The following is a 16528-nucleotide window of genomic DNA, read 5'->3' on the forward strand; positions in this document are numbered from 1 at the left end:
ATTGAAAATATATAGTAGAACAACACCTAATATAATAAGAAAATCTCAAATGTTCTCAAAGATTCTCTCTTTTCTTCTGTAGAGTCCAACAGTTGATAACTTCTTAGATTAAAAAATATAATAATGGAATAAATATCTAAATTTTTCTGACACCTGAAAAAACGTTATGAAAACTCCTCAGGATTTAATGAAAACAATATTCAATATAAAAATTATTTTGAAGTAGTTAATGGCTAGTACTACTTATTGCAAAACTTATAACAGAAAGGCGTATCCTATAAATGAAATACCAGAAATAATGGGGAGAAAGTAGCTACAGATTCTGAGAGAATCCATAAGTAACTTCATATTGGGACAAGACAAGAGTGCGTAAATGAGGTCCACAATAAAAATTTTTTGAAGTTGCATGTAACGGATTTATTTGAAAATTGCTTGTTATTATCAAGTTTTTACCTTCAATTTGCATATAAAATTATGTTATTAGCCCCATTTCATGAGTTCGATATAATTGCAATATCAATTAATCTGCTATTTAATTATTTCGATCTGGAGCAATTTCATGAACATTTTTTTTTCAGCGGAATAGTTACACGATTCCACAAATAAAAAGTATAAATTTGTTGTGTAGGGTTCTTAATACATCTAAATTGGTTAATTTAAAAGCAACAGGTATTTTTCTGTTATATAAAATTATTGAATTGAGCTGAAAGAATAACAATAAGGACATTAGCATTAAATAAAACAAGCTGATGACTGAATACTATTTTATATTGCTCATAGTATCTGTCAATTACACTGATGACATGAAGTATGTACAAATGAACCAAGTGACAAACTACAAAAAAATACTGATTATGATCATGAGTGTCTTCGGATATTTTATATAATTGATAAATAAATTGATATGAATTTGTTCTTAATTTATTAAAAAACAACTTAAAAGTGCTAGAGCTCCACATTCAAATTATTTATCTCTAGCAATTTTAAGCAGATATGATGTATAGATATAAATACATAACATTTTAACATAAAAGTTTAACACAGTTAAGTAACAACACATACTGAATCTGTATTAACGTTTAAGCCTGTTATACTAATTTATACAGATTTGGTATGAGGTATTTTTATAACAAATTAATAATATTGATGCATCAACTGTTAGTGGAAAACGAGTTGTTACAGTCTTAAAAGTATTTTGATTAACTTAATACATAGTTCTTGTAAACATACATATAAGGCAAATCAAAAATTACTGTCAATATATAATAAATTATCATTAGTAGGAATATATACAAACTTAAATAAACTTAAAGCAATTTTAAGAAACTGTGCACAATAAATATAATATCAACGAACATTGTACTGCATTTTAAAAATTTTTTTCGCTAAAAAATACCAAATAAACATAGTTATTCTGTACTCAAATCATTTAATATCAATTTAATGTAAACTGCTCCACAGTTTTTTAACCAATAAATTATTGCTATTAAACTTAACACATCTAAATATTAGTTATGTTGTCAACATGCCATGATTGGTTTTTACGTTAAGATTGTCATCAACAAATGTTTTTTCTTAAAATGTCAAAAAAATCTAACCAATCAACGAACCAGTGATTTATCTTTTACCTATCATCAAACATAACATTCAATTTCTTTTTATCACAATTGTAACAAACAACAAGTACTACAGGACTAAAATTATTTGTACTTAAAAATAAACTCAATAAATGCTGATCAGTTCTGCAATACAAATAAAATAATTTCAGTGCAGTCACAAAAAATCGCGTTACACTAAAAAAATGGCACTTTAAAGTAAACTTAATACTGCCCCTAAATTCTTTATGCAGATCAATTGAATTTGGCACTTGAATAATATCACTAGTAATCCATGAAGAAATCCTTTTAACTATTTAGATTTAAACGAAATAGTATATAATAAATTTATCTATTGCCTGCGGTAATTTCATAGACACGTGATAAAAAACGAAATATTTTCCTAAATGATCAACATTTTGATTTAACGAGATTCGTTAGAAACAACAGATTCAAAATGGCCTTCCCGTCATAAAGTAATGTCAAAATAAATCTTCAGCTTGTACTTTTTGTCATAAAAAATTTAATAGACAGTTAACCTGCCAAGCTGATATCTTTGTTGCATGTTAAATCCGAGTTTCCATCTTCTAGTGGTGATTTCTTTGTATAATAAAATCGTTTTACAAATTTCGATTTTCATAATAAAATAGCTGTCTCGCCTCATGGGCATTTCACTCTTATCTCTCTCTGTATTTAGGTTTTTTATTTATCCCACCTCATTGAAATCACACGCACACCTCAATATCCTCGATGTTGATTGTGGTGTCCGCCTGAGCCAATTTCAACAGCGTTTTCTTAATCCTAAGGGCGGGTAATCGGACATTAGGGTTTTGGTGCCAGCACTCACGCATCAACTTCGCCATCCCACTTAGGACCTAACACATAAAATATTAATGTTGTAACAAATCGAAATGTTCCACAGGACTTACGGGATCGCTGGCCCATCGGTTGGGTAGATTGGGCCGTTGTTGATCGACACACACCACCTTCTTCATGTCTTCGAAGCTGGGATCACTTGGAACAACGTCGTGGAAAGGTGGCTTGTAATCTTCAGCAATACCGTTGCTTATCGTCCGTCGTGCCACCTCCCACAACACCAGTCCCAGGGCGTACACATCCGCTCTTCGGAACGACTCGAAGTAATCCATGCGGATACTAAAACAAACAATATTATTTTGTGTCCAATAATTAAACATTTATGCACATACGTTTCGTCCAGTATTTCTGGAGCCATGTAACGTTTCGTACCCACTCTGGGATTCGAGCTGATATCCAGCTCGTCAGTGGATTGGAAATGAGTCACGGCCAGACCGAAGTCCGCTATACAGCAAGTTCCATTGTTCTTGACCAATATGTTCTTGCTTTTAATGTCTCTGTGTGCTATGGCAGGTTTACCCTACAAAAACGTGTTATTATTGCATATTTTTGGAAATTTCAATAACTCACTTGAGTTCCAAAGATTTCGGTGTGTAAATGTACGAGGCCGTTGACGAGAGATAGGCAAATTCTGTGCAACTGGGCGTGTGTTAATGTTGTGCGGGTCAGGTGGTCGTAAAGGCTGCCCAGAGGATGGTAGTGTGTGATAAGCCACAACTGTGTGCAGGAGTTCCTCGAAGTCATGTCCGATCCGATGTAACCCAAAATGTTTTCGTGTCGAAGCAAAATTGTACTGAAAAATAAAAATAATATTATGTAGATACCAAATGCAGTAGAAAAATAATTCGTATGTATTTCCAATTAGATTCAAATGTTGATATTGACACCTTCAATTACTCATTTAAAATAATAACATTTTTATAATTGTATTATACAGAAAAACATGAAATTTATTTGACTGTCAGAATTTTTGACCAACGTTAAAACAAATTTAATATCTTGAAAAAGACCATTATATTGTAAATTAATATTGCCGTGATAAGCAGCAATATAATTTTAAATTCAAATTGTCAAAAGATAAAATATAAAAAGGGTGTGGCAGAATAGTTGAAAGTAAAAATTATTATCGTTTTTTGTTGGTCTTTTTATCGGATACGTTTTTTGACTTGAAAAAAATGTATGGAATATTTTTTTACGGTCAGTTGTACTTATGTTCTTAACATTTTCGGTTTGTTTCAACGTAATAATGCATAAACATATTTACTTTTAAATAAATATTACTCAAAGTGTTGTATTGAAAATTTTGTGTAAATTCCGCATTCAAGGTGTTAAAAATAGTCGCAAACCGAAACGTCCACCAGTCCCATCATAGACAAAATTATAAAAAGGATCTGTCTCAAAGATCTTCGTATAACATCAAGACAAATCATGGAGGAAATTTCGACACAATTTAATCTAGATCTCAGTAGCATCGCCTTATTGATGTAGGACTAAAAAGCCGAGTTGCAGTTAAAAAACTACTATACTGCTATCAAAGAAAAACAGGGTGTTCAGTCTGGCCAAAGTTTCCAAATCCCACTTGTCATGGACAACGATCCCGTCTAATGTCAAGTAGTTTCTAATTAAAAACTTATCTGTACTTAAATGGTCCCCGATCTAAATTTTATCGAGCACCTTTGAGAAGTTTTAGACCGTCGCATCCGAACAAAAGACATAAAAAGCAAACAAGAACTTCTTCAAACCCATACAGGAGTCGTGACAACAATTTCCTGTTGACACATTACAGAGACTAGCAGATTCCATGCCTAAAAGATGCCAAGCAGTGGCAAAAGGCAAAGGTCACGCCACAAAATATTCATTTTTTATGAATATTATAAAATTTACCATACTTTTTTCCAGGCCTAATTGACTTTATATTTTAAAAAAGGAAAAGTCTGTGAATATAATGATCATTGTGATTAATGGACTGATATTGCAGTACATTTCAGATTATAACAAATTAGGGGAAACATTAAATATCATTTGTAACAAGTAAATAAGTAGTATGTAACTTAAACATGTTATGTATCTCTTACACATCAAAAAATATATATTTTGTAAGCCATTAGTACTTAAATAGAAATATTTTTCAGAATATCTTGAGCGGTATGTTTTTTAATCTATACATAAACCAGTATTTTTCTTGGTCTACTGACTTTAAATTGAACATCACCAGTTCCTTTAGCATAAAACAATGTAATTATTTTACACACAGTCCTACATGATATGCATAATGATTATTAATTTCTTTAAAACTACTTTTATATGTATTCACTATTTTATTTTTTATTTTACTTTTGTGATTTTCATTTTAATATTAAATATATAATTCGTGAAGAACTAAAATAATTATGGATCCATATTTGCATTTGTCAAAAAATATAATACACTGATCAAAGAAATTAATGCACCACCTTATTATTCTTAAAATAATATCTGTTAATTCATTTTTATGGTTTGGTGTGTCTGATACATAAATTTCACAATGTTACAATAGTTCCTGGAGGTTGGTAACCACACCAGAAAACTAGGAAAGGGCAAATATGATGCTACAACTCCTGTCCATAATCCTTTTTTGAGGCTTTCAACTTTAAGAATGTTAGCAACCACAAGGGTGGTGCAGTTACACTTAGAAAATGTAGAAAGTGTTTAAACAGTGTTGAATCAATTCATCAATTTCTCAGTGAAGATAATTTACAACCTTTGGCCTAAATATTTTACTATTGAAGGACAATACTCAACCACACACTGCTCATGTAGCTAAAAATTATCTTCATCTATAGGAAGTGGTATTATGACCTGGTCAGTTTGTAAAGCAGACGTTAACCGCATTGAACATATCTGGAACACATTTGGGAGATGATTAAGGGACCATCCAAACTGTCCCAGGAACTCAGGGAGTGGAGTGACTTCTTGTTGAAATTTTGGATAAACTAGACTAAAATGAAATTCAGATGTTGAATACGAGTATGAAAAACATTTGGTGTAAGGCAGTAATTCAATGTAGAAGGTGGAAATACCTAATATTAAATAAAATTCATTAATTTATATAAAAATTGTTTTATTAATTTCTCATTTTCTTAGAAATAAAAAGTTTTTACGTTTTCTTTAAGAAAATATGAAAATTTTGGTGCATTAATTTCTTGGAGTAAAGTATTTTTACTACACATGGTAGAATTTATGAGTAATGTAGTTTTTTTAAATATTTCTATACTTTTATTGTAGAAAAATTACAGTTAATAGTAAATAATAAAATCAAAACATACCTATAAATTTCTGTCTCTCTGGTCCAACTAGCTTCATCTCTTGAAAAAAATATTTTAACAGCAATATTTTCCCCATGCCAAATGCTTCTCCACACTTCACCATACCTCCCCTTACCAATACACTCCACTAGACTAATTTGTTTGGCCATAGTCCTTTGAATCAACAGGGGTAAACCAGAACCACTTCCTGATGTCATAGACTGTTCTAAATACTCCCTCAAAGTACTATCACCTGCAGCAGTCGCCCTAAGCAGATCATCTGTGGCACAGTAGGCATCAGGATCCCTCCTGCTTTCATTATACAAACGTTTTTTGTGTCTCCTCCTCATGAAAGCAATTATCAAAGCTCCCAACGACCCCAGCAATATTATTGGGATGAAGATCGCACCCACTATTTTAAAAATATAAATGAATGAATCTGGATTGTGTTCAACATAAGGGGGAGGAAGTTTCGGGAATTCACCACCATTGCAGAAGTCTCCTTCACAGCAGTGAACCTGATACTGGCCACTAACATGTCGTTTTATCTTTGTATTTGCTGACCTGCTGCCACATATTAACGGCAACTGTTCCGATCTCGTCGTACAACCTCTGGTGAAACTCTCCTCGCCCTTACTCTCCCGAACATGGGACTTCCAACATTGGACGGCATCGTTACAGACCGTCAAATTCGAACAATTAGGCGCATCACACGAGTGGCACTTATAACGAGGCCTTTGTGCACTGGACGAATTGTATTTGATCTGTTTATCCAGCAGATCGTTGGGAGGAGGTTTGCCGGGGTCGTGGTCCGTGTTTACTTCGTCGTCGTCGTCGCCGTCCGGGCCCTCGCGTAACTGCAGTGTCGGTTTTACTTCGCCTGAAAAAATTTTTACGTTTGTCGTCGTTCATATACGGAACTGTGTCACAAGTTGAATAACTTTTTACCTGTGCCTATCCGAATTAATAGGACGATTAATAAACAAGTTGTAAAACTGGACGCCGCCATATTGTAAATGTACTGTCAGATGAAGAACTTGAAAACAAACAACAGCGCCAAAAGTTGAGTGCGTATAATTCGCGTGCACGGCATCAATACGCATGCTCACATTGCAACGTGCAATTAGAATGAGCTGTGTTATTTTTGAAAATTGGCTAATAGCATTATATTTTATTACACTACATTGATAAGTAATCTAATTTGCAATGTGTCAGTTTTCGGTAATCCTGTTGATTAGGTAGATATAAGCGTCACTCGTGCGCATGCTCTCATATTCAAATATGGCTTTTAGTTCACATACTCATCACGATACCACTAACATATATAATAAAATATATTGTCAGTTATTTGTTGAGGTAAAGTATATTAAAAACATCAATAAATATCAAGTAGTTTAAAGAAAATTATCATTTAGTTCCGCATAATTTTTTAAATACCTTAAAGAAACGGGTTAATTTTAAGGCGACTAAACTTCCTCCTTCGGTCAGGTTTATCTTCCTCAATGATAGTGTCCTTCTATGTTCTTTTTTCTACTAATAAAGATTACATTTCTATTATTGTAAATTAAACTAAATTATAATTAATTGGTAAAGTTGCAGAATCGGTCACTCTAAGGAATATTTGTAGCGCATGCGTCAACTGGATTTGAAATCGTCTGTTTCGGAGATTTTAGACAGCATAGTTGCCAGATTTCATTTTTAACGAAATATGTAGAGAAATGATTTTTAGAAAAATATATATGTAATTTATTATGTTTTTCATGTATGACTTATATTATTTATGTGGTTGAATTCGAAAAGAGATAAAATTCGGCAAATCACTTTATTAATTAGTATATTCATTTTTTATTTACTCTATATTTCTTTGGTAGTTTAACTATCTAATTAAAAGTTCTTTATTAAATAATTAGGTAAATTTACAACATTAATATAAAATTAACAAAAAAGATATATTTATGTATTTTATAATAAAAAACAAAATCAATTAAAACAAAAAAATCTATTCCACTGGATATTGCTTCCTGATACAATTTAAAATGCTCATAAACATATTATGATTTTTAAATTTATTTCTCCATATGAATTCGTGAAGGTACGATGGAACAGTCATGGTCTATGTAACTCGAAAAAAATTGTTCAATGCAAATATAGTATAAATTGATTAATAAATTGGAATAAATTAAAAAATAATAAACATTAAAAACATTTTTAATTAAATACAATACAATTATCTATATAGTAAAATATATTAATTAATTAACGACCCGTATCAATAAATTAAGATTGTACAAAAAAAATAATAAATGCAGCACACAAATAATCTATAAAGTAAGATAACTTAAAATATGACTGCTAACAAATTAAAAATAATCTTACTAAAGGAATAAAAGTAAAATATTTTAAAAATGAGAAAGATCTATAAAGTAAAATATATTAAATGAGCATACAAATAAATTAAGAAAGTAATTAGCAGAAGAATAGGAATAATATATTGTTTTTAAAAACGCCATGAGAATATAATCTGTAAAGTATAATATTTTAATAACGAGCAATAATCATCAAAATAGAAGAAATACTATACTTACCAAAAAAATAAAAAGTATAATACATACACAACAACACAACAATAATTCAACTATAAAAAATGATTCGAATATTTTGACCGTTGCAAACCGACAACACTGCACTTCAAAATATTCAAGAAGCGCGAAATCAGCGCCTCACGACGCATGCGCTAGATAATGTTCCTTAGAGTGACCGATTCTGCAACTTTACCAATTAATTTTTTGAAAAATTATATACAGTAGTTATTAAAATATACTAAAAATATGAGCTGTAGGAACTACTTGAATTGTTTGCCAGGATCTATAATGTTTATTGTTTTTTCTGTTATTGTTGTCTTTACCATGTAGCTGGTCAATCTAATTTTATTCTTTAAAAAAATCTGTATGCTTTTATTTTTCAATGAACAGAATTACAGCAGTTTATTACTATATGTGGTTTCATTGCTCTCTGTGATTTTAAGTCCATTATTTACTAGTAGTCTTTTGCTTATTATAATTATTTAATCATTGGTTGAAGTGAAACTGTAAGAACAATTATAATTCCGCGTTACCAAAACTGAGACAAACAAGAAGAGTTAGCGAAATAAATCAGTTGTTTTTTCGAATTATTAAAAAATTTAGACAAAGTGGCCAAGATATAGCTACGAAAAAATCTGTCTAGATTCGAAAAACGAGAACTGGATAATTCTAATATAAAAAAAAAACAACTGAAATTAAAACCAACCTGGAGGAAATGGAACTTTCTGAAATTAGTTAGACCTATAAAAAAACCCTGGAAGACGTGGGGTTTATAATCATATTCATTTTCAAATTTACAAATTAAAATAAACTCTTCACAGCAATTCAAGAAGCTTGAAGGAATATAGACTTGTTGTATATTTGGAAAATGGTTGAGTTTATGCTACGGAGATTAGCCAAAAATAGGATCTTATACAAATTGTTAATGTTGAATCAAATAAATAAATAATTAAAGTTGTTTATTTATATCCAACTCAATTTAGAAAAATATATGAAACATTTTGTGAAATAAGAATGCAGAATTTTTTTTTATAATACTGTATACAACAACAATAGTAAATTAATATTATTTTAACAGTTCATATTATATTAAAAAGTTCAAATATGTAACATTTTAAAAAGTATCTTTATTATCTAAACATTTTTAAATTAAAATTCAAATTAATAATATAAGTGAAATTATAAAAACGTTATCCTTGTCATTTTTCCAAAAAGCTCTAATCGCATTTATTATTAAATTATTACTGAATGAATGCATAATAAGAAACAAACAAATTTGAAAGTTTTATATTAAGTTTTTTTCAATTATTTCCAAAATAATAATTGGTATTATTATCAGTTAAAAAATAAAGAATAATCATTGTCATGTAACTGATATAAAATATCGCCTTAATAAAATATACAGTAAAAGCTCTTTATTTGCGGGGTATACGTTCCGTAAATAAGCCGCAAATACAGAAACCGTGAATATGGTATGGTAATTCATGTGGGATTATAGGAGATACGTTCCTAGGTGACAAAATAAAGAACAAAATTATTATTATTATATTCAGACTTAGGCAATGGCTTAAAGAATTTTGTAATTTTTTCTTGCTTGGCAGTTTTTAGAAGCTCTTTCAATTCAGACTGATATTCATCAGTAGAATTAGTAATTTGCCTCTTAAAAATAAGACTTCGTTCCATACACGGATCAATTTTCATAAAGAAATCGCAAAGCTCATTTGCCATTCTTAAACCTTCACTAAGGTTATTCAAATTAAAGGTCACGTTTCCAGTGGTTGTTGAAGCCTATTCTTCAATGGGCTCTGAATTTAACATTTCCTCCAAGTCGGTTTCAGACAAATTTTCATCTTGCGATTCAAGCAACTTCTGAATGTCGCTTGGTTCTACATGTTCGAACCCATGTCGCCCTATTCCATTCGCAATTTCGGTTATGTTTGCAGTTAAAGTTTGAATTTGAACAAATTCTTCGTCATTTTCCGCAGTCAGAGCAGGCCACAGTTTGTTCCAGCATGATTTCAATGTGTATGGTTTCAGTTCTTCCAGTGATTCTTTTATGTTTACGATGCATTTTGCTACGTCAAATTTCTTCCAGCATTCCATAACATTCATATCAGGATCACATTCCATATTATCCAATATGATTTTGAAGGTTCGTCTAATGTAATAGAGATTAAAGGCCTGGATTATTCCTTCCTTCCAGGGGCAGCCTGTTCGCTTTTAGAAATAAATGTTTTGTTTTTCTCTTCCAAAACAGTGTAGTCTCGCCTGCATTAAATACTTGCTCAGGTTTGTATCGTCCATCAGCTACTAGATTTGTAAATTCTTCTAAATATCTTTTTGCTGCAACAGTGTCTGCAGATGCAGCTTCTCCAATGATTTTAATGCTCTGCAGTGATTGTCTTACTTTAAATTTATTGAACCAACCTTCCGAAGCTTGAAATCCTCCATCTGTACATTCACCACCACAACTACCACCAGGTTCTTTAAAATATGCATAAAGAAGTTTTGCCTTCTCCCGGGCCATTGGACCACTTAAGGGCACCCTTTTTTGGTTGCGGTCTTCGATCCATAATGATAACGCCACTTCCATCTTTTCTATTGCTGGATTACGAACAATTTTAGCTGAGAGATAAGTTGAAGCTACAGACGATCTTATTTTATCTTCGGATTTTTTTATTGATCGTGCAGTTAATTCATTGACATTGAATGAACGTGATATGGATGCAAACGACTCTCCAAGGCGTAAACGAACAAGCATTTCTATTTTCACTTTAAGCGGTAACACAGATTTTTTTCGCGTGGAAACGCATTCATTTCAAGTCACGACTTTAACATCTGTAAAATAAAAATACATTTATGATTAAAAAGAGATAAATTTTCCAAGAATGTCTGATAACCACGTCTCACATTTAAAGCGTTTTATTTTAAGGTGGAAATAAAAATATTATAAATTTTATTCTAAATAAGTATAACAAAATTTATATTTAGTGAGTTCATTTATTTATTTATTTTCATTAAATACTTCTTTAAACAAATTAAATGTTACAGCTAGAGTTATACTAAATTTTAAATATTGTACTGAGAAATATATTTCAACATATTTTCGCAAATGTAACTGAATAAAATTTCTTTGAAATTTAAATGTCTTCTTTGGGTATACTGTATATTCTGGTAGCTATTGGTTACTTAACATTTTGACATTAAGTAATCAAAATTTTAATTAACATTTTACTAAGATTTATTTGCTCGGAAATCTAAATTTTAAGTTATAAGAAATGGGGTCATCCCAGAATCCTGAACCAGATAAAAATAAACAACATGATGTCAAGTCAGCAAAGGAGATCCTTAAGAAGTATTTGCAATTTCAAAACGAAATTTTAGAAGCGAATCCCGACATGGATGAAGAGACAGCAATGGATTTTGCAGCGAGAATTTGGGAAGACATGAACATCAACATAATGAAGCCACAAGCGGAAGAAAGTAATGAGAATAAGGTAGATAATCAAAAAGTAAACGAGAAGGTCGACTACCAAGATCAAGACGAAGATGATCAAGGCGAACCTTCAGACAAACACAGAATGAGATCAAAATCAAAATCAAAATCCAGATCAAGATCAAGATCGTCAAGAGGAAAGTCTAAGAGTAGAAGTAAGAGTAAAAAACAAAAGCGTAGGAGGAAAAGTAAAAAATAAATGAAAAATTCCAAAATGTTAATATGGAAAGCAAAGGATGTGAATGCAACTTCTCCACTTACTGAGAGCTAGTAATGTCAGTTTTGACATATCATTATAAAAATAGTATATCATAACATTTTTTGGTAAATATTTAAAATTCGGCGAAGACATGGCTTTAAGTACATTTGAAGCCGTCGTGATCACGATTGCTGTTCTGGGATCGATCCATACATTCATCATAATTTTGCAAGATATTGATGATAACAACAGAAATAATAATACCGTGTTATCTAAGTACGCAAAACAGAATTTTTTTCAAGAAAACAAAATCAACAAAACGTTAAAGTCTCCTTACTACCACTAAATATCCTTTAGTATTATTTTATATTATTATAAATATATCTTTACCATACATACTTTTCTAATTTTTTTTAATGTCTCACTTGATGAATTCTCTATGAGAATCTCAGAGAGAGTATGTTTTTATTTATGTTAAGAAAAGGTAAGTTTTATAGTTTATCCTACTTAGTTATAAATGCTGTTTTACATATTTGCTCTTCACTTTCACGATGTAGTTTTGCAGATGCAACTTTTTTAAAATTAATCAATTATGTTACTTTCTTGTCTTTATCAATGTAGTTTATATAGCTGACTAAAACGAATTTTTCTCATAATCTAATCTCATGATAAAAATATATATAATTATGTTGATTATTTATTAATGAATCACAAATTTAGCGAAAGAGCGACTTTTTACAATTCTTAGTCCCAAAAACCATTCCTGGTTACATTTCTGGTCACATAATAAAAAAATATTCGAAGAAATTTCCTTCATAGTGATTACAGGCTTATAGTATGCGATTTTAATTATATTCTGAATGATTATCATTAAATTATAATTTAAAAATTATACTTTTACTATAAAAGAAAATTAAGAAATTTATTAGAGCTGGTTTAATGTATTCATACAAACCACCAGCTCACAACATTCAGTTCAGAACAACATTAGCACTTACAATTTGGATATGATAATCCCAATATAGCCTATATAGTGGGGCCTCATTATTTCTTTGTTGTATATGTAAAATGCAAAAAAGTTTGTGACCAATCACACTTCCTTGCAGAAATCTGGATGTGAAGTCTTGATGCGGAGGTGAGACTTTATTTACCATTCTGACATATATGGTATGGTTATATAACTCTTACATTTTTTGGGACAAGTAGATCTTTACTCGGGATCAATAAATTAGGTAGACGGGACTGCTCACATTTCTGGTCTGCCAGAAAGTGTAAAAATGAAAATATAAACTTTAAATATCGTAATCCGCTGTCAGCATTTTAATATTTGTAAAAAATGTAAAGGATATAAGCATTTATGACTAAAAATAGATAAATTTGAGAATTTTATGTAATCTCGACAAATCTTAACTTATGAAAGAGTTTTATATACTATATTAAATGTAAATACACATTTTCTTAATGAACTAGTGAGGAAATTAGAAAAATATTTATTATAGATAAAAAAATAATAAGGATTAGTTTTACATGGTAAATCATAAACATTTTTTATTTAAAAAATTTGGATTTAAAATTATTATTATTAACGTAGAAGAAAGTCCGTTAACGTTAAAGTATCATTTAATTTTATTCTAAATAATTATAACAAAGTTTGTGATATTTAGTGAGTTAGTTTATTTAATATTTTCATTAAAAACTTTTATAAACCTATTAAATGCTAGAGCGGGAGTTGAACTAAATTTTAGATATAATACTGAAAAATATATTTCGTAATATTTTCACAAATGTTGCTAAATAAAATTTCTTTAAAAATTTAAATGTCCTCTGAATATACTAGTATATATTTTATTATGATTTCGTAGCTATTGGTTACTTAAGATTTTGACATTAGTAATCAAAATTTTAATTAACAAGATTTTATTAAGATAAACTGCTTGGAAATCTAAATTTTATGTCATAAGAAATGGGGTCATCCCAGAATCTTGATCCAGATAAAAATAAACAACATGATGTAAAGTCAGCAAAGGAGATCCTTAAAAAATATCTGAAATTTCAACGCGAAATTTTAGAAGCGAATCCCGACATGGATGAAGAGACAGCAATGGATTTTGCAGCGAGAATTTGGGAAGACATGAACGTCAGTATAATGAAGGCACCAATGGCAGAAAATAATGAAAAAGTAAAGGAAGATAAGCAAATAGTAAAGAAAAAAGTCGGCAGCGTAGATGAAAACGTAGATATCCAAGGTCAACCTGCAGACAAGTACAAAATGAGATCAAAAACAAGATCAAAGTCAAGGTCAAGATCAAGATCTTCAAGAAGAAAGTCAAGGAGTAGAAGTAAGAGTAAAAAACAAAGGCGTAGGAGAAATAGCAGAAGATAAATGTAAAATTCCAAAATGTTAACATGAAGAGCAAAGGATGTGAATGCAACTATTTCAGTTACTGAGAGCTAGTAATATCAGTTTTAACATATCATTTCACAAACGGTATATCATAACAATTTTGATAAACATTTAAAATTTAGCGAAGACATGGCTAGGTATCTTTGACCCATTGTGATCACAATTGCTGTTCTGGGATCGATACATACATTCATCATAATTTTGCTAGATCTAGGTGATGACAAATCAACAAATCGTTAAAATCTTGCTATTAATTAATTATTTTAATTAATATAAATATAACATTACCATACATATTTTCTGTTAATCAGTTTTTAATCATTTAACTTGGTGAGATTCTAGGAATCTCTTATTTTTACATAGGAAAAGGTAAGTATTATAGTTTACAGTTATATACGGTAATTTTATTTTAAACTTCGATTTTAATTTAGTTTGAATATGAATACCCAAAATTGAGTAGCAGATTATTGAAACAAATAAAAAAGCTGCTAACAAAATTATATTTAAAATAAAATAAATGAATATTTTAAAAATGTGTGAAAATGTATGAAAATCATTTCTAGATTGTAAAATTTACAAAACTGTGAGTTTAATAATTTGTATGACCTCGATTTGTGACAACTTTTCTGCATCGTCCCGGCATGCTCAGGATTAGATTATCTATGTCTTGTGGGGAAATCCCATTCTATAATAGTGAAACGCTAAAAAACAGTTTTCTCACTCATCATTATTGTTTTTCATAAATTCCATTTCATGCAATCCTTAAATTGAGCATGTAATGTAAACGAAGTTGGGCTTAATCGCTGTTGCATATGGAAAGACAATTGGTGTCAGTATCTGATCCACGTATGGTTTACCCGTTAAAAAGTTCAAAATGAGGTCGGTTTTTCACACGCTTCTAGAATCAGGATAAATTCCAAACTGGGATTCATCATTGAAAAGTACTGTTGTCCGATTTTCATTTTGCCACAAAGAATGTTCCTGTGCCCACAAAGAAGATTAAACACTCAAAGGTCGATAACTACGTCGATTGTTTTCAAGTAACGACGAACAGATTCAGCCGAAACTGCAACTTTGTGTACTTGCTGGAGCCTAATTTGTAGTTCTGGTGCCGTCATAGTAGGGCGTTTTCGAGCATTACAGAAAACGGTCGTGCTCAGGTGTTATAAACGAACACGAGCCCGGCACCTTTCGCTCACACCTTCTCTATATCGTGCATAGGGGGTGAAATCACGTTTTGAGTAGTGCGTATATGCATCGACTATTTATTTTAACTTCCGACACAGAACTGAGACCAATCTTTCTTCAGTTCCATATGGCACAATCCATATCTCGCCATTATTTGATCCTACAGAAAATTTCTAATAACATTTCTTTTAGAAAATTGAACACTCTACAAAAAAAGCATATTATAATTTTTTCATAACTCTTATCGTTTAGAAAATATTGGAGGTTAAAGTTTGAAGAATTTAACAAAAATTTCTTTTTTACTTCTAAACTTTAAAACTAGTAAATAAATAAATAAATATTATAAAATTCGCAATTTAGAAGATATTCACATTCGAATCCCAATGCATACTCATTTTAATAATTTTTTAATAAATATATTAAATTTATCCATTTAAGCCATGAGTGTTATGAAGAAGAGTCACGGTTAATTTCCTTCATATAAACTGTGCCATGTGGCATGATAATGACTTTGATGGTGATTATAGGCTTATTACAATAACTAATATTATAAAAATATCAATTACTTTTATTAACTTTGATTGTCAAATAATTAACAATTAAAATAGTACTTTTTAATAAATTTATTGTACGTCAGTAGCTACTTTAGATAAAACGGAAATTTCAGTTTATGTTCACTTTTCAATTGAACTTATTTTTAAAATTCAACTGCTTAAATTTCAAGGTACATAGCTGACGTAAAAAAACGGAGTATGAATTCGTAAGTTCTAGTCGTTATACTTCAAAGAAATAAAATAAACAATTATCCCATAATAAAATGTACTGATTGTAGAATTTTGTATCTATAGAAACAGTTGATTCATTAGTCAACAAATCAACGCGAAACACTCATTCATAGGCAAAA

At 30.3% G+C, this 16528-nt stretch overlaps 3 protein-coding genes across 4 annotated transcripts in view; 1 reads left to right on the forward strand and 2 right to left on the reverse strand.

The window, feature by feature from the left end:
• LOC109598052 (alpha-(1,3)-fucosyltransferase C-like) overlaps positions 1 to 16528 on the reverse strand; it is a 265775-nt gene that overhangs the window by 81465 nt on the left and 167782 nt on the right. The gene's annotated exons all lie outside the window — the stretch shown is intronic.
• On the reverse strand, positions 751 to 6837 carry LOC109598143 (activin receptor type-1). Its single transcript, XM_020013987.2, has 6 exons — positions 6704 to 6837; positions 5777 to 6635; positions 3042 to 3264; positions 2804 to 2991; positions 2525 to 2750; positions 751 to 2470 (listed from the first exon to the last, which is right to left on the reverse strand). The coding sequence occupies exons 1-6, from the start codon at positions 6762 to 6764 to the stop codon at positions 2321 to 2323; spliced, it is 1707 nt and encodes a 568-aa protein (XP_019869546.1). The 5' UTR covers positions 6765 to 6837; the 3' UTR covers positions 751 to 2320.
• On the forward strand, positions 11616 to 12032 carry LOC126266473 (arginine/serine-rich coiled-coil protein 2-like). The gene has a single exon (XM_049970514.1). It carries the CDS (start codon positions 11616 to 11618, stop codon positions 12030 to 12032), a length of 417 nt encoding a protein of 138 aa, XP_049826471.1.

Source organism: Aethina tumida, chromosome 1 (genome assembly GCF_024364675.1).
Source record: "Aethina tumida isolate Nest 87 chromosome 1, icAetTumi1.1, whole genome shotgun sequence".
NCBI classification, from domain to species: Eukaryota; Metazoa; Arthropoda; class Insecta; order Coleoptera; family Nitidulidae; genus Aethina; species Aethina tumida.